The sequence below is a fragment of the Calliphora vicina genome, chromosome 3 (genome assembly GCF_958450345.1).
Source record: "Calliphora vicina chromosome 3, idCalVici1.1, whole genome shotgun sequence".
Taxonomy (NCBI): domain Eukaryota; kingdom Metazoa; phylum Arthropoda; class Insecta; order Diptera; family Calliphoridae; genus Calliphora; species Calliphora vicina.
In genome coordinates, this window is record NC_088782.1 from 18,435,358 (window position 1) to 18,455,226 (window position 19,869).

The following is a 19,869-nucleotide window of genomic DNA, read 5'->3' on the forward strand; positions in this document are numbered from 1 at the left end:
AAAAAACTGTATGACATAAATATGTAATTTTATAAATGTTCAATATTAATGTCATAGAGAACAGCTAGATGGTAAGGATTTAAAGAAAAACTTAAGCTGTAGAGGAACATACATATGTATATTCTCTTAACCCATATGTCTTTAAATATTTAAAATTTTATTAAATTTTATCCCATCTTTCTCTTTTCAGTCTATGACTTATAAATTTTAACAATCTACAATCTTTACAGTAAATTGAGCTGAATGAATGTAAATACTTCTAAAACAATTGTTTCTCTCACACACATTTGCACTTAAATACATATTTACAAGGACAAAACTTAATGACTTGAAATAAGTTGAAAAAAAAATCATTTAAATAAAATATCTCACAAAAAAATCACTGTCCTATACAGATTGGAAAATAATTGTGAATTGTGAATTGTTGAAATATCTGCAGAATAATGAAAAATTTAAGAATGTAGAGTATACCACTTTTGATTGGCATTTTTTTGAATAATTGTTGTAAGTTAATAAATTTTTTTACACAAAAATTATCATTGAGCAATTCTATAACTAAATACAAAATTTGAAATCATTTCGATTATTACTAAAGTGCATAAAATATGCACTTAAAACCGAAAGATATGCTTATGAAAATATAAAAAATATGCTCTTTGATTTTAATGTTTTATTAAACAAATAAATAAAATATTGAGCTCATAAATTAAAATTTGGTTATTATAGGATTAAATTTGGATTTTAGTAAATTTATCACTTTACAAATGTTTCAAAATTTCACTTTCTCAATCCACGTGCCCCAATAATTATAGGATCAGTAGGGAGAGGATATTCTATTCTTCTTACATGAAGCTTTAAAAACACTTTTTTTATCATTTGAATTACATTTCTAAAACTCGATGATGGTAAAAAATGGCAATAACTTTTGGAGCATTCAGCATGATTAACATTTAAATAAATTCGTTTTCCAAAATTTAAAAAGAATTATCAAAATGCCTGACAATAGTTGAATAATTTGTTCTATTTAAGAATTCATTTTGTAGCTTTTTCAAATTTGTAGCTTTTATTTTGAAACATTTGTACAATATAAATTTACTCAAAGTATTGGCTATTAACTATCTTTCTGGCATCATATGGATTAAGTACCAAAAGATCTGCCCATCTTTTGAGGCCAAGAACGAACCAAGCCAATTTCGGATACTCTGTTCCATAGTGAAGCGTATCCCATAGAGAGCGTTCTGCATCGATCAAAACAAATAGTATTAGGACGGATCAAGGTCTGAACTATAAAGCATGTGAAACGAAACTTTCCAACCACTTCATTCCAGGCGCGGATCCAGGAGGGTGAAAAAAGGAAATCCACTACAAAAAAACCCGAAAAGTTTTTATACACAAAAAGAAAAAAAAATGGAAAATATATTTTATTTTATTACCCAAATGTTTGACCAGGATCCGTACCTGCTTGATTGTAAATATTAACGGGTATGGAATATTACCGTTTTATGCCTGACTGCATATTCTAGGCATTTTTTTTGTTACCACCATATACAGAGAATTATCTTAGCATCATGGATATTTGGCTTTGGGGTCTTGTTACTTGTTAATGGGGCTGTGCGCGAACAAAATCACAAGTAATTTTTAAATTTTTTTTTATCACAATCAGGCGAACAAATCATTCCGTGTGTGGCTAGCTTTATGCTTTGGTTTATCGTAATGGGTCCATTTTTCATCGTAAGTAAATTCGGTGCAAAAATTATTTTCTTTTATGGCGTTCAAGCAGCATTTCAGACATACAAACTCGTCTTTCAAGGTCTATCGGCTTCAATTCGTAGTGTACCCAATTTCCCTGCTTTTAAAATTGCTGTATGAGTAGCTCCCAATGATTTTGCAAGGTCTTGTTGAGTTTGACAACATTCTTGGTCTTCAAACTTTTTTGGCTGCCCTGTGCGATCATTGTCTTCTTCAAATGGATAAATAACTAACTCGCATCCCACTAAGCGACCTAAAATGTCTTCAAGGAAAAGACCTAAGCTTTCTATTGAGAGAAACGGCCCATTTAAAAAAAAAGTCAAAAAAGTTTTTGATTTAAAAAAAATAAATGTCAAAAATGTTTCCCTTTTTTCGAAATATTTAAAAATAGCTATCTAAACTATTTGGGACACATTTTGCTAAGAACATAAGGTAATAAGTTACATGGATGAGAAAAAGCACTTGTTTGACCAAAATGTCAAATTTTGACCCCCTCATGAATGGATCTTGTTGAAATATTGTGTCACATTACTATCTTATAGAATCGCAAGACATCAATTTCAAATGTTGGTTCACTTGACATGAAATCCCCCATATATATTCTGGAGTCCTGATAAGATTCTAAGACGATTTAGTTTTATCTCTCCTTCTGTCTGTCTGTTGAAAACACAAAAGGGTTCAAACAAAAGGAGCTAGCTGACTGAAATTTATTCCAAATACTCCCTTTTGATAAGGTTTGTTTGGCATTGAAAATGGGCAATATCGGGCCATGATTTCACCTAGCCCCCATACAAATGTCACCTCCGGAATACTGTTTGAGCACTCATAAATATGTTGATTATGCGGCAATCTTGATATAATTTTGCAGAAATTAATACAAAGTACTTTGAAATTATAATGTAGAGTATGGCGAAAATCGGAAAACATTTGTCCCTAGTCCCCATACAAGGTCCCCCTCAGAAAATTACTTCAAAATTCATAATTGTCTTATAATAAATAATATCGAGATGAAATGGGACATAAACAAGTTTTATATGAATCTAAATCTTTCTACCAACTTTTGTGATGATCAATCCATAATTGATTCTACCCCCCATATAACCCCTATATCAGACAAATATTTTATTGTCACATATTGGGCATAAAGATTCGGCACAGCCGAATATAATGTTCTTACTTGTTAAATAAATTATTATGAATCTCATACAATACGTATGAGTGATATGTAATTATATAAGAAATCAAAAATAATCATACGTCTTGATGATTTTTCATTTACTACACAATTACATATCACTCATACGTAATGTTTACTGCAATTCAAAAACATTTATGCATTGAAAAAATAAGAATATTTTGTTATTTAAATTTCAATCACAGCTCGATTAACCAAAAATTAAGCCACAATAAATTACAGGTATCATAAATTTTAGCATTAGAATAAATTTCAAAGTTTTAGAAAAACCAAAAAATAAAATTTATAAACATATTTCACATATTTCAGCTGCATGTCCTTTTTAACTGTTTTGTGTTATATCTATGATCACAAACAAAACGAGAAAAAGAGAAAAAATAAAACTCACCTCTCCAAATGTATTTGTAGCATGGCAAATATAAATGCCAGTATCCTGACGATATGTATGTGTAATGCCTAATTCAGATACCATGCCATCATCAAGTATCTGATCACGTATTGTGTATCTGTAAAGGAAACAAAACAAAAAATGGGAAACAAGAATAAAGTATTTTTTTTAGTATTACCAGTATTTTTATTTTAGTTTTTTTTTTTCTAAAAGAATTACACATGCTTTTGTTATTAATGTTTACATGTGTATTTGTAATACCTTTTTGTATTCGTGTACACGTCTGAATGTACTGTACATACATACGTTTATGTACGTGGACATGTACACAAAAAAAATGCAAAAAGGTACTTGTACCAAAGCATAAGAATATGCATACAAAAATAGCAAAGTTCTTATGCATTTTGCAAATACTCGTACTTACAACATAATACAGGCACATTTGTACACGTATCTGTCGAGTGGAATAAGAACATGAATTTCATAAATACTTTCTACCTACAAACAAACATAGATGTTCGTAGTAACTCTGGAAATACATATGTACATGCGAACATGTGTGTAAAATGTAAAGAAATTAAATATTTGTATTGTCATTTTTGTCTCTGCAACACTCAGGAAAAATTTATCAAATGTCCACAAAAAAAGAAGAAGAAATCTTGACATTGCAATCAATGCATTGATTAAATTAAAATGAAATTGAATTATAAAAGTACATATACATACATACATATATTAGAGTTAGTGTATGTACTTTTTTATCATTGTGAAAAGAGTTCTCGAACTCTATTAAAATCATGTAAAACATGCAGTTTGCTTTAAAAAGGTACATGATTGCTTTACGTCGATAAATAATAATGTGATGCAATAAAATCTTAATTTCTCTGTACCTGCACTTTGCTATTTTATAACTATTTTAAGGGAATTTTAGTTGATTTTATTCAAAATAAATCAGAATTTCGGAAAGTTTATAAAAAGAAAAATAAAAAAAAAATTTTATCTTCGAAAATATCGAATTTTGATTGAATGTTTTCCATAAGTTTCAACGAGAGATGGTTTGTTGGGTTCAGATGTAGTGATTTTGACACGGAAGACAACGATTTTGCATGTCCGAATCATTACTTGCGATGAAAAATGGATCCATTACGATAATCTGAAGCGTAAGAGATCATATGTAAAGTCCGGTCAACCAGCAGAATCGACACCAAAGCCAAATATCCATGACGCTAAGAAAATGCTCTGTATTTGGTGGGAGCAAAAGGGTCCTATCTATTATGAGCTGCTGAAATCTGACCAGACCATCATAAGGAACCCGTACCGAATGCAACTGATTCGTTTGAAGCGAGCATTTGCGAAAAACGCCCCGAATATACGGCCAGACATGAAACCGTAATATTCAATCATGACCATTGTGCAATATCTGTTAAAAACTATTTAGAATGAAGTGCTTGGGAAGTTTTGCCTCACCCGCCTTATAGTCCAGACCTTGCCCCGACCGAAAACTATTTGTTTCAATCGATGCAGAATTATCTTTCTGGGATACGCTTCACTTTGGAAGAAAGTATCCGATATTAGCTTGATTCGTTCTTGGCCTTAAAATATGAGCAGTTCTTTTGGGTCGGAGTCCATATGTAGCCAGAATGATGAAAAAAGGTCATAACTAACAATGGGCAATACTTTGAATAAATTTATATTGTACAAATGTTTCAAAATAAAAGATAAAAAATTTAAAAAAATTACACAATTTTAAGTGATACACGCAAACATTTCACCAAAGTTTAGTAAAAAAAAAATTTTTCGAAAAAAATATTGAAAGTGCGAAAGATTGTGGAAGTTATAGGCATTCTACATGGCTCAGTGGTTTCAACTTTGAATGCTCACTTTTGATATGAGAAAGCTTTCCGCAAGATAGCTGGCGCGTTTGCTCACATTCGGGTACCCAAAGGGTACACACATGTGCTGTTTTCATGGTAAAAATCAATGCATTAGTCGAAATGCTCTCTCTTCCGCCCTATTCTCCAGATTTAGCATGGAGTGACTATTTCTTGTTTCCAACCTTGAAGAAAGAGATTTGACTTCAACAATGAAAAATACATATTTTGATGACTACGACAAATCTTATTTTTGGGAAGGGATAAAAAAAATTGGAGAATCGTTGAACAAAGATCTATGCTCAACGGAGACTATGTTGAACAATTAAACAATTTTTTATGCAAAAAACTGTGTATCATTCAAAAAGGCACGGGGTTTTTGTCCAACCCTTTTATTTTATATTCTAAAGTATGACGGTACTTCCCCGAATCATTTTACACTATTAAACAATTTTCAGTATTTTATTTAATAAAAACAATTTACATACTCCCATAGACACACAATGATTCCATACGAATGATCACATTAAAAAGAAGTGCAAATCTAACACTAATGACAAGGAAGTTGCACCCATTTGAGTGATGCAAAGGCGCAATTGCGTGATAATCCTGTTTATTCTTTGGTTGAATTTCATGAAAAGCTAAAGTATTTTCTGTATAACAGTCTTGTTACTATAGAAAATTGTCTGTATAACAGTTTTTTCTTTAGAAAAGATTGCGTATCAGATAGAATATAAAAAATTTTGCCTATAACAGTTTTTTCAATGAAAAATATTACGTATACGTATCAGTTTTTATGTTTAAGTTTTGGAATTGACAATACCAATTTTCTGTTTTGGATCCGATCGCAAATATTGTTTAGGTCAATAAAAAAGAAAGTAATCTTTAATATTCATAAAATACTGACGATTGTCTGGTAACTAATTGGCTGAGTTGAGACATCCCAGCAAAAATTTTGTGAATTTTTGTAATGACAACTAGTTATTTCATGCATTCTTTTGTAAGGAGTGGTGGTTACCCAGCACATTATTTTATTTACTAGAATAAGTACTTATTTTTATACAGGCTGGTAATGAACTTTTGCATTTAGCACAGCTATCTAGTGTGTTTGACTGGAAAACGGGAGGTTAGTGGTTCGCCACCTGTCAAAGCCATTATTTTTTTTTGTTCATATCATATTCATTTATATGTTGATGTTAAAACTATTGTTAACTTCCAATAAAAAAACTCGTACATGGAGCAGTGAGTTAGCAGCTTGACTATCAAACACAAGCAAATAATGTGACTGTTCGATTCCCACACAAGGCAATATGTTTTGTGTTTTTTTTTTAGCTACATATTCTTGTTGTGAATTTACTACTTATTTCTCAACTGATTGTAAGTACATTTGTAAGCTTGACCCCTGAATTTTTTAAAAATCTCGAACAACGGTAAGTAGTGTTTCAGTCAAATAATAAGTAGTTATCGCTTTGCTCCAATTATACTTGCTGGCTTACTAGGTAAGTAAAGTTTTTGCTGGGATCTTCAACGTTTGAAAACTTTAAACATTTGTTCATCATTTCTTTTGTATTCCCGTATAACTTTTTGATAAATTCTTTTTAATACTGATACTGCATTTCATAATTTTACGCACATTTGCTTTTTTTATTATATTAAAGAAAGAATTTTTATATATTGCCTAAAAATTGCGCATTCATCTTTTTACAATATGTATGTATGTACGAGTATGTAAATTTATATAAATATTTTCATATTTTTCGTCCGTCCCTCCGTCTGTCTGTTTTAATTTCTGACATTGTTTACATAACAAAAGGAGCAACATGAAATCTCGTGTCAAGGTTTTATTTTTGTTCTTTGCTTTTTTTCACTTTTCTGTAATATTTCCCCTACACACTTAAGCACACAATCAAATTGGCAAACATGCACACGCATGCACTCACGTACTTACATCCATATGTACGTTAATATTCATGTGTAAGACGACTCAATTATAAGAATGTTCTTATGAGCCTTAGGTAGGTCCCTAATAAACAGGAAAACAAAAAAAGAGTGGTCCCATCTATTCCCCAAAGTGGCGTACCTCCGGTATATAAAATATTAATACCCAGTTTGTGGCCTTGAGATTCCGGTCTTCTTTGCAGTTTAAAATCGAAATTCAAAATAAAAACTTGTGCAATTTTATTATCGGAGTGCCCGTTTCAAAGTTGAAGATTTATTTCCATTTTTTTTTTAAATTTCCCACTGTGTGACTTTTTGTACCATCCTATTATATGAACAGACATACATAGATACATCCATACATATGAAATGATTATTTTTTGTTTTGTTTGATTGTCTTTTTTGTTTTTATCTCTCTTTCTCTTTGTTTTTCTCAAGCAGAACAATAACAATTGTATTGACTAGGTAAGGGAGATAAGACACAAAACTAAAAAACAAGGACAATTTGATTACTTGTGTCATCTGCATGGAAACAATTTTTAATTGATTGCAAAAAAAAGAGCAAATGAATAAAAAGAATCTATTGAAAATAGCAAAACAATGGACACACAAATGGAACTCAATTAAGTAGATTTGACACAAAAAAAAGAATGACAAGAATTTCATGTACGAATTTTGTGTTTGATATGAAATTTTAACAACTAAAGTTGAAGTATTGAATTGAGTTTAGTTTATGAGCATTTAGTGTAGTAATGCATGTATTTGCTAAAGAAATTTAGAATGTAGATGTTACGAAAAGTACCTCAATTTAGGATTAGTAAAATTACAATATTTCAAAATATTGTTCAATAATAAAATTTCGAAAATTTCGCACAAAAAATGTTTGAATTTTTGAGTTAACATCGTCAACTGTGAAGACAGTAATTGAAAAAGTGAGCGAAATCGCTCAAAAACAAGCTGTTAAAATGTCTGTATCGAAGAAGTGAGTGATAGTGTTTGTGAAAGTCCAGGAAAATCATTTCGGCGTCATGTACAATAATTGATAACTTCATGATGATATTGAATGCATGATTTTCATGTGGACCATATGTGGTTTCATCAAGATGGTGCAATATGATAAATCATATACTTCATGAAAATTTATTGTTTTTAAAAAACAAGGTAACTTCATAGATTCTTAAAAAAGAAAAACGGGTAAATTAACGTTATATAATAGTTAATGTTAAAAATAACCTGAAAAAAAGTTTTTTTACTCCATTTTTCGAAAAAGCAAGGTAACTGGCATCGATTTTCGGTTTTAATGTCCAAAAATTAATTCAATGGAATAAGAAATCTTAAAAATTTATTTAAAATTATGTTTTGTTTAATGCTCATACATAATAACTTAAATTCATATTAAATAATTAGTCAAATATGTTTAAAACTTTACGTGTGTTTTTCTCGTGTTTTTTAACTAGTTTTTTAAACGAGCACATATTTGTTATTCTGTTTGCAATTTCCCCATTTTTCATAACGTATTTGTATATATTCTGCATAGTTATAGATAGCGTAGTCGAATAGCCACGTCCAATTTTTTGTTGAAAATCGGCCCACAAATGGTTGAGATATATGGAAAAAACCGGGACAACCTCGATTTTTGGCATATTTTTGATCTACTTATATCTGGATTATTAAGTCATTAATATAGACAATATGGATATCTAATGACAGATATTTCAAAGTAAATTGCAACGATGTGTATAAGGCTATAGAAATTTGGACCTACAATGGGTCAAAATCGGTAAATTTTTCACTAATTAATTAAAAAAAAATATTTAATTTGGAGAAAAAATAAAAGAAAAAAATTTCAAATTTTTTTTTTTTAAATTTTGTTTACCTAAAAATATTCCTTGAGCAGCTCCCAATGATTTTACAAGCTATTGTTGAGTTTTACAACAGTCGTCATTGTGCAATGCCTCAAATTCTTGGTCTTCAGACTTTTTTGGCTGGCCTGAGCGATCTTTGTCTTGCGTGTCAAAATCACCACTTCTGAACCGAACAAACCATCTCTCACACGTTAATATCGATGTAGCACATTCACCATAAGCTTTGCTGAGCAATAAGTGTGCTTCAGCGGCACGTTTTTCAAATTGTTGGCACAAAATTCGAAATTTTCGAAGCGAAAAAAGTTTGTTGCTTTTACTATAATGTTCAATAACTAATAGGGCCCATACACAACACCATCATTATTGATCACACATTGCTCCAGCATGCTGGTACAAAATTAATTTTTTACCAAAAATTGTGTGGAAAAGTTTGTAATGAATAATGATAAACAAAAACGAAAAATTATCAAAAAAAGAAATGGTTAGAAAACAAAGGAGAACTAGGACACACTAAACTTCTAAAAGAAGATGGTACATTTTTCTTCTCTGGAACATTCCTGATCTTCCAAAAATTAAGTTTATCGTAATACCACAACGAAGACTCCAAAACATCATCTGTTCCTGCAGTATTCGAAAAACGTTGATTTTTTTTACCATTCTTGCTCTTGGCCCACCTCTTTCAATTGTTCTACCATTTTATTGTAGCATTGGTTTTTTAATTCATAGGCAAGGCATTGTTTTATAAACTTCGAAAAATTCTCCCCAAAATATTTTTTCATATTTATTTTATTTTATTTTTTGATGTTTATGACTTGACGATTTAAATTTTATGATCTAATTTTACAACACACGATTCAATCATAATGGTTCAATCAAAAAAATATGAAACTATTTTTGATAAAGCACCAACAGCTGGTACAATCACACCACAAGCTCATACACGATCAATAAGCTGGCACAATCTTGATTGCACAATCATGATGGTGTTGTGTATGGGCCCTATAAGTGAGAACAAATTACAGATATGTACTAGGGTATTCGATTTATTCGATTCTTCTCTTGTTCGAATAAAACGAATAATTCGAATAAGAGATTTTAACTTGTTCGAAATTAATCGAATTATTCGAATAATTAAATTTTTTTTTAAAAAAGTAAAGAATGAAGTTTTGATGTCGGTTTTTTAATATTTTATTGTTAAAGAAAAACTAAAAATAACGTTAAAGTTAGCAATACAAGTATTGATAATGTTAAAAAACATTCGAAAACAAATTCCATCATTAAATTTTCAACAGAAATATTCTGATCAGATTAACTAACGAACAATCTACTAAACAATTGACTAGCAAACCCTTTAGTTACCGTTTTAGCTAGTTGGACATGATCCTGAATTCAAATACAATATATTTGATCTTTTTTATGTCGTTCATTAATTCGGGTTTTAAATTGAGTAACTAATTCTTTAGTAAATTAATTATTCACTATTTCTAAATTATTTATAACAAATTGTATTATACATCAAGCTCTATCAACGTTGCCGAATCTTTCCTTAATAAAGTGGTCTTGGGGAATTACACAATAAAGGGAATCTGTCCAAAGTTTGATATCAGTGTCAGTGAACGTGGCTAATTTGAAGTCAGGCAGTGCATGATTGACGCATTTACAAATACGCAAAAAGTTTATTACCATGTTAGACAGAGATGTTCAAGATGTTCAAAATCATCTATAAGACGACCTCCATGCTTTCTTGCAACAAAACGTTAGTTTGCAATATTTGTGTTTATCATTCGGTTAATAACATCACTTATATACATATATTTTAAGATCATGGCCTTCATCTATTTCAATGTAATCATTATAAATGTCATCCTCAATATGTCATTTCAAAGGGTACCCTAATACGTACCCTTTGACATATAAGTTATTTAAAACCAAGAACGCGATTAAAAGGTACAGTAGCTATTGTAAATCCCACATTTTTAGAGTCAAACACTTACCCCCATTTTGTCAATCTCTCGTTATTTTTTATCGTGACTATAAACTGACAGTTCTCATACAAAAAAAATGTTAATTGGAATTATATCGTTACGAAAAACAATAACCAGACATTGAGAAAATGGGGCTAGAAGTGTAAGAAGAATAACAGAGTATTTTTAGTTGTTCTATGTTTTTGTTTAAATTCAAATTTTCATAAAAAGTTGACTTAGCTTGTTTGCATTCTAAGCTATTGACATTACTGTCATTTACACATAAAACAAGTACACCCAGAGAATAAATATAGTTGTACATGTTTCCTTTACCATTTCAAAATTTCTACAAGTTTTTAATAATATTATAGTCACAGTAGTTATTTATATGATTGCGTTAAAAATAATATGGTAAAATTAAGGATCACATTATTGTCGCAATCATATATATGATTGTGGTAAATAAATATATGTATAGGGTAATCGTGTTCATGATGAATCATTATATCAAAATATTTTGTTCTTAGATTATATCCATAAGCCGAGAACAATATAATATGGTGAATCCTTCATCATAAAAATGGTTATCGCAAACAAATAATTATTTACTGCAATCATATACATATATGATTTCTACAATCATGTAAATAGCAACATTACCATAATGTTCCCTTAGTCATATAAATAATTACAGTGACCATAATATGCAGTGGGGAGCTCAAATGAGTACATGTTTCTATTTTGTGCACTTCTTATGGAATAAAAATAAAACTAGTAAAGCAAATTCAAAAATTTTTTCTGTCATTTATTTTATGTTTAATATGTAACAAAATGAATTACAATTCAAAACAAAAAACATCCAGTTCTAAATAAAAAATCAGACAAACCTAAAATAACTCGCATGTACTCAATTTTGCACCCCACAATAACTTTAGGGAAAAATTGCATTTTTTAAAAAAATTTCAAAATCCTTTATTACGTAAATAAAATTTTACACGCATTAGCATATTTTCTATAAACTTTTCATTAACTTTTTTTGGAATACTCTCTCTCTCGTGCTCAATCCGCTGTTAAAGCTCGTACAAATTGGTAGGAGTTAATCGGTATTGTTTCAACCGCCAATTCACGATTCACTAAAAATTCTCAATAGGATTGAACTCAAGACATTGAGCTGATAACTGCATTAATAAGAAATGTTTCTAGGAACACCATTCTTTACGATTTTTGACCCATTTTTGACGATTTTTGACGTCCTATTGAAAAATTACTTCTTCTCGGTAAATGACAGAAAAATTTTGGATTTGCTTTATTAGTTTTATTTTTATTCCATAAGAAGTGCACAAAATAGAAACATGTACTCATTTGAGCTCCCCACTGTAGTTCAAAAACTTGTACAAATTTTGAAATAGTTACAATAAAATATTTACATGTATAAAACTATATTTTTTCTTTGTGTGTATGTACATATGAACACTTGAATCTATGCTAAATAAAAATATAACCAAAAAATAAACTCACCTTGTATCCATAGATTCATCTATAGTCTGCTGTGTTGCTTGCAGTTTCCATTGAATATCAATTGGATTGTCACCTTGAACGTTGCACTGTATGTGAACTTGTTTGCCCTTAGCAACAGAGATTTGTTTCGATTTCGTTTGAAAGTGAGCGGGAACTTTAAATGGAAAAACAAGAATTAATGTTTAATTAAATAAAATTATTAATATGAATGTATTGTATTCACAATTCTAGCAAGGTTTTTATTTCTCTATTAAAAGTGGAAGGACAAAATATAATGTGATTAAAGTGATAAAGAGAGAGGGAAGGAAGTTTCAAAAATTACTGCTAGTATTGTGAATATGGGTTTTATGTTAAAATTCTTAACTTTACTTTAATTGCAAATAAATACTCACCATTAACTTTTAAAAATATGACCTTACTCACACCCGATCCAATATTATTCTTGGCTTCGCACAGAAAATGACCCTGAGACTCTTTGCTGATTTTCTTAAAGTGTATGGTGCCATTGGCAAACAATTGTACGGTGGGTTCGTAGATAAAATCTTTGTATTCGCCGGGCGTAGGGCCTATGGCTTTTTTCCAGGTTATTGTGGGCTTCGGGTAACCCGACGATTGGCAGTGGAGGAAAACATCATCGCTAGCCTGAGCGCTGGCATCTTTGGGCTCCAATATCCATTTGGGTGGCACATTAACTGACAAAGGCACCATGAAACGTTCGGTGCCGGCTACATTCTGGGCAATGCAAGTGTAATTGCCCGAGTGCTCCGAAGTGATATGTTCGATAACTAAACTGGCAGAGTATTCATCCAAGCGTCGTATGACCTCATTGCTTAAAAGGACATTTGTTAAAAGATTTTATTTAGTTTTGTAATTCTTTATTTTTTAATACTTACCCTGTACCAATTAATGGTTTACCATTACGTTCCCACCTAAAACTGACCGGTAAATCTCCTTCTAATATCTGACATGATATGGCTGCTCGCATGCCCTCTCTCAGCATATTAGTCATGGCTTGTATGGGCATGATTTTTGGTGGCACTGCAAGGAATTGTAATTGAAAATGAATGAAGAAAAAAACAAACCATACAAAACGTGAGTCATTAGTGTTTTGTGGGGCAAACGGTTGAATGGAAAAGTATCATTGTACAAATAAGTGGTAGTTTAGTGGAAACCACTGAAAACTCATTATAATCATGGTATGCTACTTGCAGCAGCCAATGTTGCAAGTAGGGTGTGCCCTAAGATATAAAATATTAAGGGGAAATTTAAATTTCTGTTAATAATTTAAAAATTGTCTAAAACGATTAAAAAATGTTTGTTTTCTAATGAATTAATTGCTAATAGTTCCATAAAGTGTATAACTATTTGAATGTCTTTGAGATGAGATCCTTGGATTTTGGTCATTACTAGAGTTGAGGTTTTTCTTATCAAATTTCCCAAAATTCAAGATTTGAATTGAAATGAGTATGTCCTCCAGAGCTTTGCTGGGACATAATTTTGATGAAATTTTTCTTAATCATTTTGTAAAAATGTGTCATAAAACAGTGATCTTATCATCTTAAGCTACTAAGAGGTATTTCATTTTACAACCATTGAAATTAATTTCGAAATTTTCTTTAAATGATTTTATTAGTCCTTGATATTTTCACATTCCCAAATCGCTCAAGAATTGCCCACCCTATTTTCAAAACAGTTCAAATAACCAACAATACGAAGAAGATGAATATTTGCTTTAGTTTGGTATCAGATTGCAATTGTTGTAACAATAAAAATTGCAAACAGCATTCAACAATAATGCTCATGGTGAAGATAATGACTTTAATCATGATGATAATGATGATGATTGTGTGATTCTGAATGATGAAGGAAACGATGCCAATAGTAATGATGATGATGATTACTATGGTGGTGTTTATACTCATTAGTTGGAGAAATTACTTTTGTTCTGGCTGCTGATGAGGTTTTGATTGTGTAGATGCAAACTATTTACACAAGTTGTTTTTTTTTTTTTTTGTTCCCAACAAGTCATTGACCATTAAAGAGGGAGTTGTGATAAAAGTGGTAGCATATTGCAGCTAAGTTAAGTTATTAGTAAGCAATCAATTTAAAGTTGTATAAATTCGTAGAAAAAACTTATCTCAAAACCAAATTAATTGGCAATTTGTAAGCATAAATAATTTCTTTATCATAATTCATTACAAACTTTACTGCCTAACACAAAATATTTCTTTTTAACATATTTATTTATTTTTAAAGCTTAAAATAATAAAAACACTTAAAACGGCAGCAGCATCGATTGTAACAAATAATGAAAAAATTGAAAAGAACAATAGCTTAACAACACTTACCCAGTACTTGTATTTCCACATTGCGTCTTGAAGTCTGTTTTTGTTTATTCTGTGCCATACACGTATAAGTGCCGGCATCCTCTAATCTCTGCAATTGTTCTATGATTAAAGTGCCATTGTTGTAAGCTCGTTGTCGACGATTTATGGGCAAAGTTTGGCCATCTAAATTAAACAATAAAATGAAGAAAAAAGATGTTTTTTTTTGTGTTACTTGTTTTAATTTTAAAACAAAAGTATGTAGAGTATATTGTTTTTAGAAAATATTTTGATTGGAATTTATGAGAAATAAGAACGCGAGTTATGGCTAGCAGACATATTTTATAGTTAAAAGGTTTATTTTTAATAGTTAAAAGAGATTTGAATAATTTTGAGAAAATTCCAAAATGTCCCATAATTTTAGTAAACATTAGGGTATTCAATCGATTAAGCGTTAATCGGTTAACCGATTAAATTAACTGTTCGAATAATTTAAAATTGCCGATTTTCAAATATCAAATAAACCGATTAATTTGTGTCGATTAACCGAAATTCCTTTTTTTTGCACTTTAACATATTTTTTTGTATTTATTTTTTCCTTTCAATTCAAATACAAATTTCTAATTAAAATTAGATATTTTTTGAACATCCCATAGAGATGATTAGTGAGTATGTAGAATAACTGACATATTTAATTAACATGTATTTGAAACTTTGTTTGCATTTACATGGACGAAACTTTTTTTTAAATGAGTGTTTTATCAGAACTAAACGAAACTATTAAAAATATTCAAAATCTAAAACAATGCAAAAAGGGACTCTAATGGTATAATTAAGGATTTTATATGCTTAGAAAAAAACTAAAAAAAGAACTGAGATATTGAATATTCTTTATCATGCTTTTGATTTCTCCAACATATACAATCAGCGAGAGTTTTTTTCTCCAAGAAAATTTTATTAAATCTAAAGAAAAAAATCGTTTAAATGGAAAACATTTAAATTATATTCTTTTTTTAAAAAGATTATTTCAGAAGATCTCACTAAAACCCTAAAAAATACACATATCAGTCATTTGCAACAATGTCATAATTCAAAGAAAGTCGTTTTGAGAAAAACGTCTTTGAATGTTTTATGACATTTTACTATTTCTTAAATAAATTTTCAACAAATCATGCGATTTCAGAAATATAAATAGTAGATGTTAATATCTTTCTAACACAGAAAGAATTATTGCTAAAATATTTTCAAACAATCACTTGTCTGAAACTTATTTTATTTTCTATAAATATTTTTATAGATTCTATTAATGTTTTTGTTTGAATTTTATTTTAATACAACATTTGGGATAAAACAACAACACAAGCAAGTAAATAAGGTTGTTTGTTGTTATCATGTGCAAATTAGTCACATTGGGTAATTTCGTTTGCATGTGTGTTTTAATCATGTGTGGATATAATTCTCATTTGGTTAAAAATATTTTATATATAAGTAGTTTTGGTTTTATCAAAGGCATACAAAAATATATGAATTGTCTGATAAACAGATAATAGCATTGTTAAATGTTTTTCTTTTCCTTTCTATTTTCTTTTTTTATTTGTAATTTTTTCTTATTTTTCTTTTTAACAAATTTTTTTATTGGTACTATACCAATTTTGTTTAAAAATATTATTTAAAACAGACAAACTTTTTACTGAATCAGTAAAACTAAGAAATTCCAGAAAACCTGAATCAGTGAAATTTTTGTCTGTTTTAAACAAATATTTGTTTCAAATTGTGTGTAATTTCGAGAAAACATAAATTTTAATTTTGATGTTTACGAAAAAAAAACACTCTCACAAAAAAATAATTTAGCGATATGTATACAAAAATTATCTCAAATATCTTATTTGCCGTTTTTTATGTTTTTGTACACAAAATTCAATTTAAAATTAAAATAGAAATTATTCGGTTAATCGAATAACTTTAAATTAACCGATTATTAACATAAATCTAATAAATCTAAACCTCGATTAATTATTTGCTCGTCTAACCGATTAAACCAGAAACCCGATTAATTGAATACCCTAGTAAACACACACTTTATTTTTAGTCGTATGAGTGATATTTAATTCAATGAATAACAAGCATACGCTCTGTGGTCTAAATTATTAATACTCTGCTACAAAATAAGACTTTTTATCAAGACTTGAAATTTTGCAGTTTGCACTAATTCTTAGTGATAGTGCAAAATTAGTGCAATCATTTTGTTCATATTTAGTACATTAGTGATAATGAGTTAAACAATTTTGCACTCAAAATTAATTTAGTTGATTTTTAAAAAAATGCAATCATCAGTATATTGCAACTTTTTTGTATGCACTAATTTGAGTGCAACTTCAAATTGTGCACTAAATTTTTAAGTTCAAAATGATTTATGTTTATTTCTGTACACTAATTTAAAACTTAAGACTAATATTTCATTAAAAATAACAAAAAATATTTAAAATTTTTATTTTTCGAATTTGGATTCAACAGTTTCGTGACTACTCATTTTTGAAAATTTAGTGATAGTATGTTTAACGCAGCTTTTTTTTGATTGCAGGTTAAAATTTTGCACTAATTATTTGTAGTGCAGATTTTTGCACTAAATCTTCGTTTAGTGATAGTTAAAAAATTATCACTATCACTATTTTTTTTAGCGCTAGTTAAGAAATAAGCATGATAAAAAATTGTGCAAACTAAATTTTTGGCAATTTTAGTGAGTGATAGTGCTGACTTCAATCAACATTTAGTGCACTACCCCCAAATAGGGTTGAAATCAACTTTCCGTAGCCCCCAAATAAATTACATACATGATTCATACATCAATATATCGGTTGATATTTAAAATCGAGACAATCGACCCACAAATAGCTGAGATATTAGGAAAAATCAGGACAACCTCGATTTTTGACCTTTATTTTATCTATATCTGAATGTGTTAGTACATTAATATAAACAATTTGAATATCTAATGATAGATATTTCAAAGTCCTTTGCAATGGCGTATATAAGGTCAAAGTAAGTCGGACCTACAATGTATCAAAATCAGAAACAAATATTTTTTCCCCGAATTTATATTTATAAAAAAAAAAAAATGTTTGTGACATAAAATTTTTTTCAATAATAAATTTTAAACAAGTTTTTTTTAATTAAAAAAAAAAATTTTTCTATAAAATATATTAAAAATTATTTTTTAGAATAATTATTATTATATTTATTTTTAAAAAATTTTGAAAAAAAAAAATTTTAATTTTATTTACCTAAAAATATTTAAGATTTTTATTTTAAAATATAATTTGCTGGAGGGTATATAAGATTTGATACTGCCGAATATAGGTTTCTTACTTGTTTTTAAGCAATTTGATTTATTTATGTTCTTACCTCTTTCCCAGTGTATTTTATCAATTGGATAGCCGGCTACTGGACACTTGACAATTAAATCATGACCCGATATACCAGTTATTTTAGGCATTTCACGTATATGTGGTAAACCATAAATGTTAACCTTGGCACTATGTGATACTCTACAAAGAAAAAGAAAAGAAACAAGAAATATATATTAAAATTCAATTATTATATTCTAAAAATAGCTTTAATATAATAAGAAATATTAGATTTTTAATATTTAATATAAAAGGTATTTCTTTAAGCGATTCCTATCATTAAATTTAAATAAAAAAAGGTGTGTGTAAGATATTATCGAATTTATTAGTTTGAAATATGAAATACAACATCGTGCAAAAGTCCGCTGAGGCTTTGCAGTGTGGCGCGCATCCGAAATGTCCAATTTCTCATGATTCTGCTCATAAATCAGGTAGAATTTGACCGATGGCATGGGTTATGTTGGCCTTGAAGGCCGCTGATCCATGACCATGCTCTCAAATCGCTCGTATAGTATTTTCTGTTGAAACTACTTAACGTTGGTGTCCATATCATCCAATTCAGGCCAAAAGAAGAAGGTAATCATCGTCCTCTAGCGGTCGGCGTTGACGGTCTTTCTCAAAATCCACACCAACCATTGATTGCTCCTGGATGTCATGTGTATTGGTATGGTCCCAAATGCGACAATTTTGTTTGTTGACGTCCTCATTGATCCAGAAATGGGCCTCATTGCTGAAGATGATTTTTGATAAAAATTAGGGGAACTTTGCCCCAGCATAACACCCGTTTAGATGAAAAAATGTTATCATTTGCATGTGTTGTTGAACGCTATATCCGTCCACGAAGATTTGGCAACACAAACTGAATAATTGGAAGCCAATTCGACAGATACTAATTCAACAATATGGCCGCTATCAACTGCCAAAGCTAGGAAGTTGTTATTGGAAGATCCTTTATATTCTACGATTTTGATAAAATTTCGAAAACCGTTTAGTATGCAATCTAAAAATCCACAAGAGCAATACAGAGTTGCTACAGAGTAATCATATTGATAGGTGTCTTTAATATAGAACATTTTTAACATATATTTTGAAATAATTCAAAGTGTTTGATTATCATTAATTCTCCTTTGCATAATCGACTTTTTAAATCATTTATTAAACAAATTAAATTATTATTCCTTTAATTAGTTTGCTCTAATTTCAATATGTAGCAATAAATCAGATAGTTTTTTTGTCATAAATTTAATAAAAAAAACAAGTAAAATTAATATATTCGGCTGTACCGAATCTTGCATACCCACTATCAATACGTAGTGTTTACCTTCGATGGGGCCTTGAATCAGTTATGGTCCAAACTGTAAAGAATTTGAAAGATGGATTAATTTCTTAAAACTTTAAATGAAACGAAACTATATTGTTACGAAATTCAAATATAACGATTTTAACGGCTGATTTAAAAGTAGCCTAATGCTTTCAAATAACAGTGCTGTAATAGCAAACTGTAACATATCTGTGGGCATTATTAACATTGAATAAAAGCTTTCAGTTGACCATTGATCGTAAGTTGGCAACGCTGTTTGCTGCGACCGTAAATTCGAATTCGAATATTCAGTTGAAGAACATTGTAGAAAGTACACCACAGATGGCGTATGT

The 19,869-nt window shown here is 29.6% G+C and overlaps 1 protein-coding gene across 1 annotated transcript in view; it reads right to left on the minus strand.

Annotated features, from left to right (window-relative positions):
* Positions 1-19,869, minus strand: part of Dscam4 (Down syndrome cell adhesion molecule 4) — a 165,630-nt gene that overhangs the window by 19,232 nt on the left and 126,529 nt on the right. The window contains exons 14-19 of the mRNA XM_065505556.1: positions 18,215-18,357; positions 14,837-14,998; positions 13,382-13,526; positions 12,881-13,317; positions 12,489-12,642; positions 3,333-3,450 (exon numbers count right to left, since the gene is read on the minus strand). Of these exons, the coding sequence (XP_065361628.1) occupies positions 3,333-3,450; positions 12,489-12,642; positions 12,881-13,317; positions 13,382-13,526; positions 14,837-14,998; positions 18,215-18,357 (1,159 nt within the window). The remainder of the gene's footprint in view (positions 1-3,332; positions 3,451-12,488; positions 12,643-12,880; positions 13,318-13,381; positions 13,527-14,836; positions 14,999-18,214; positions 18,358-19,869) is intronic.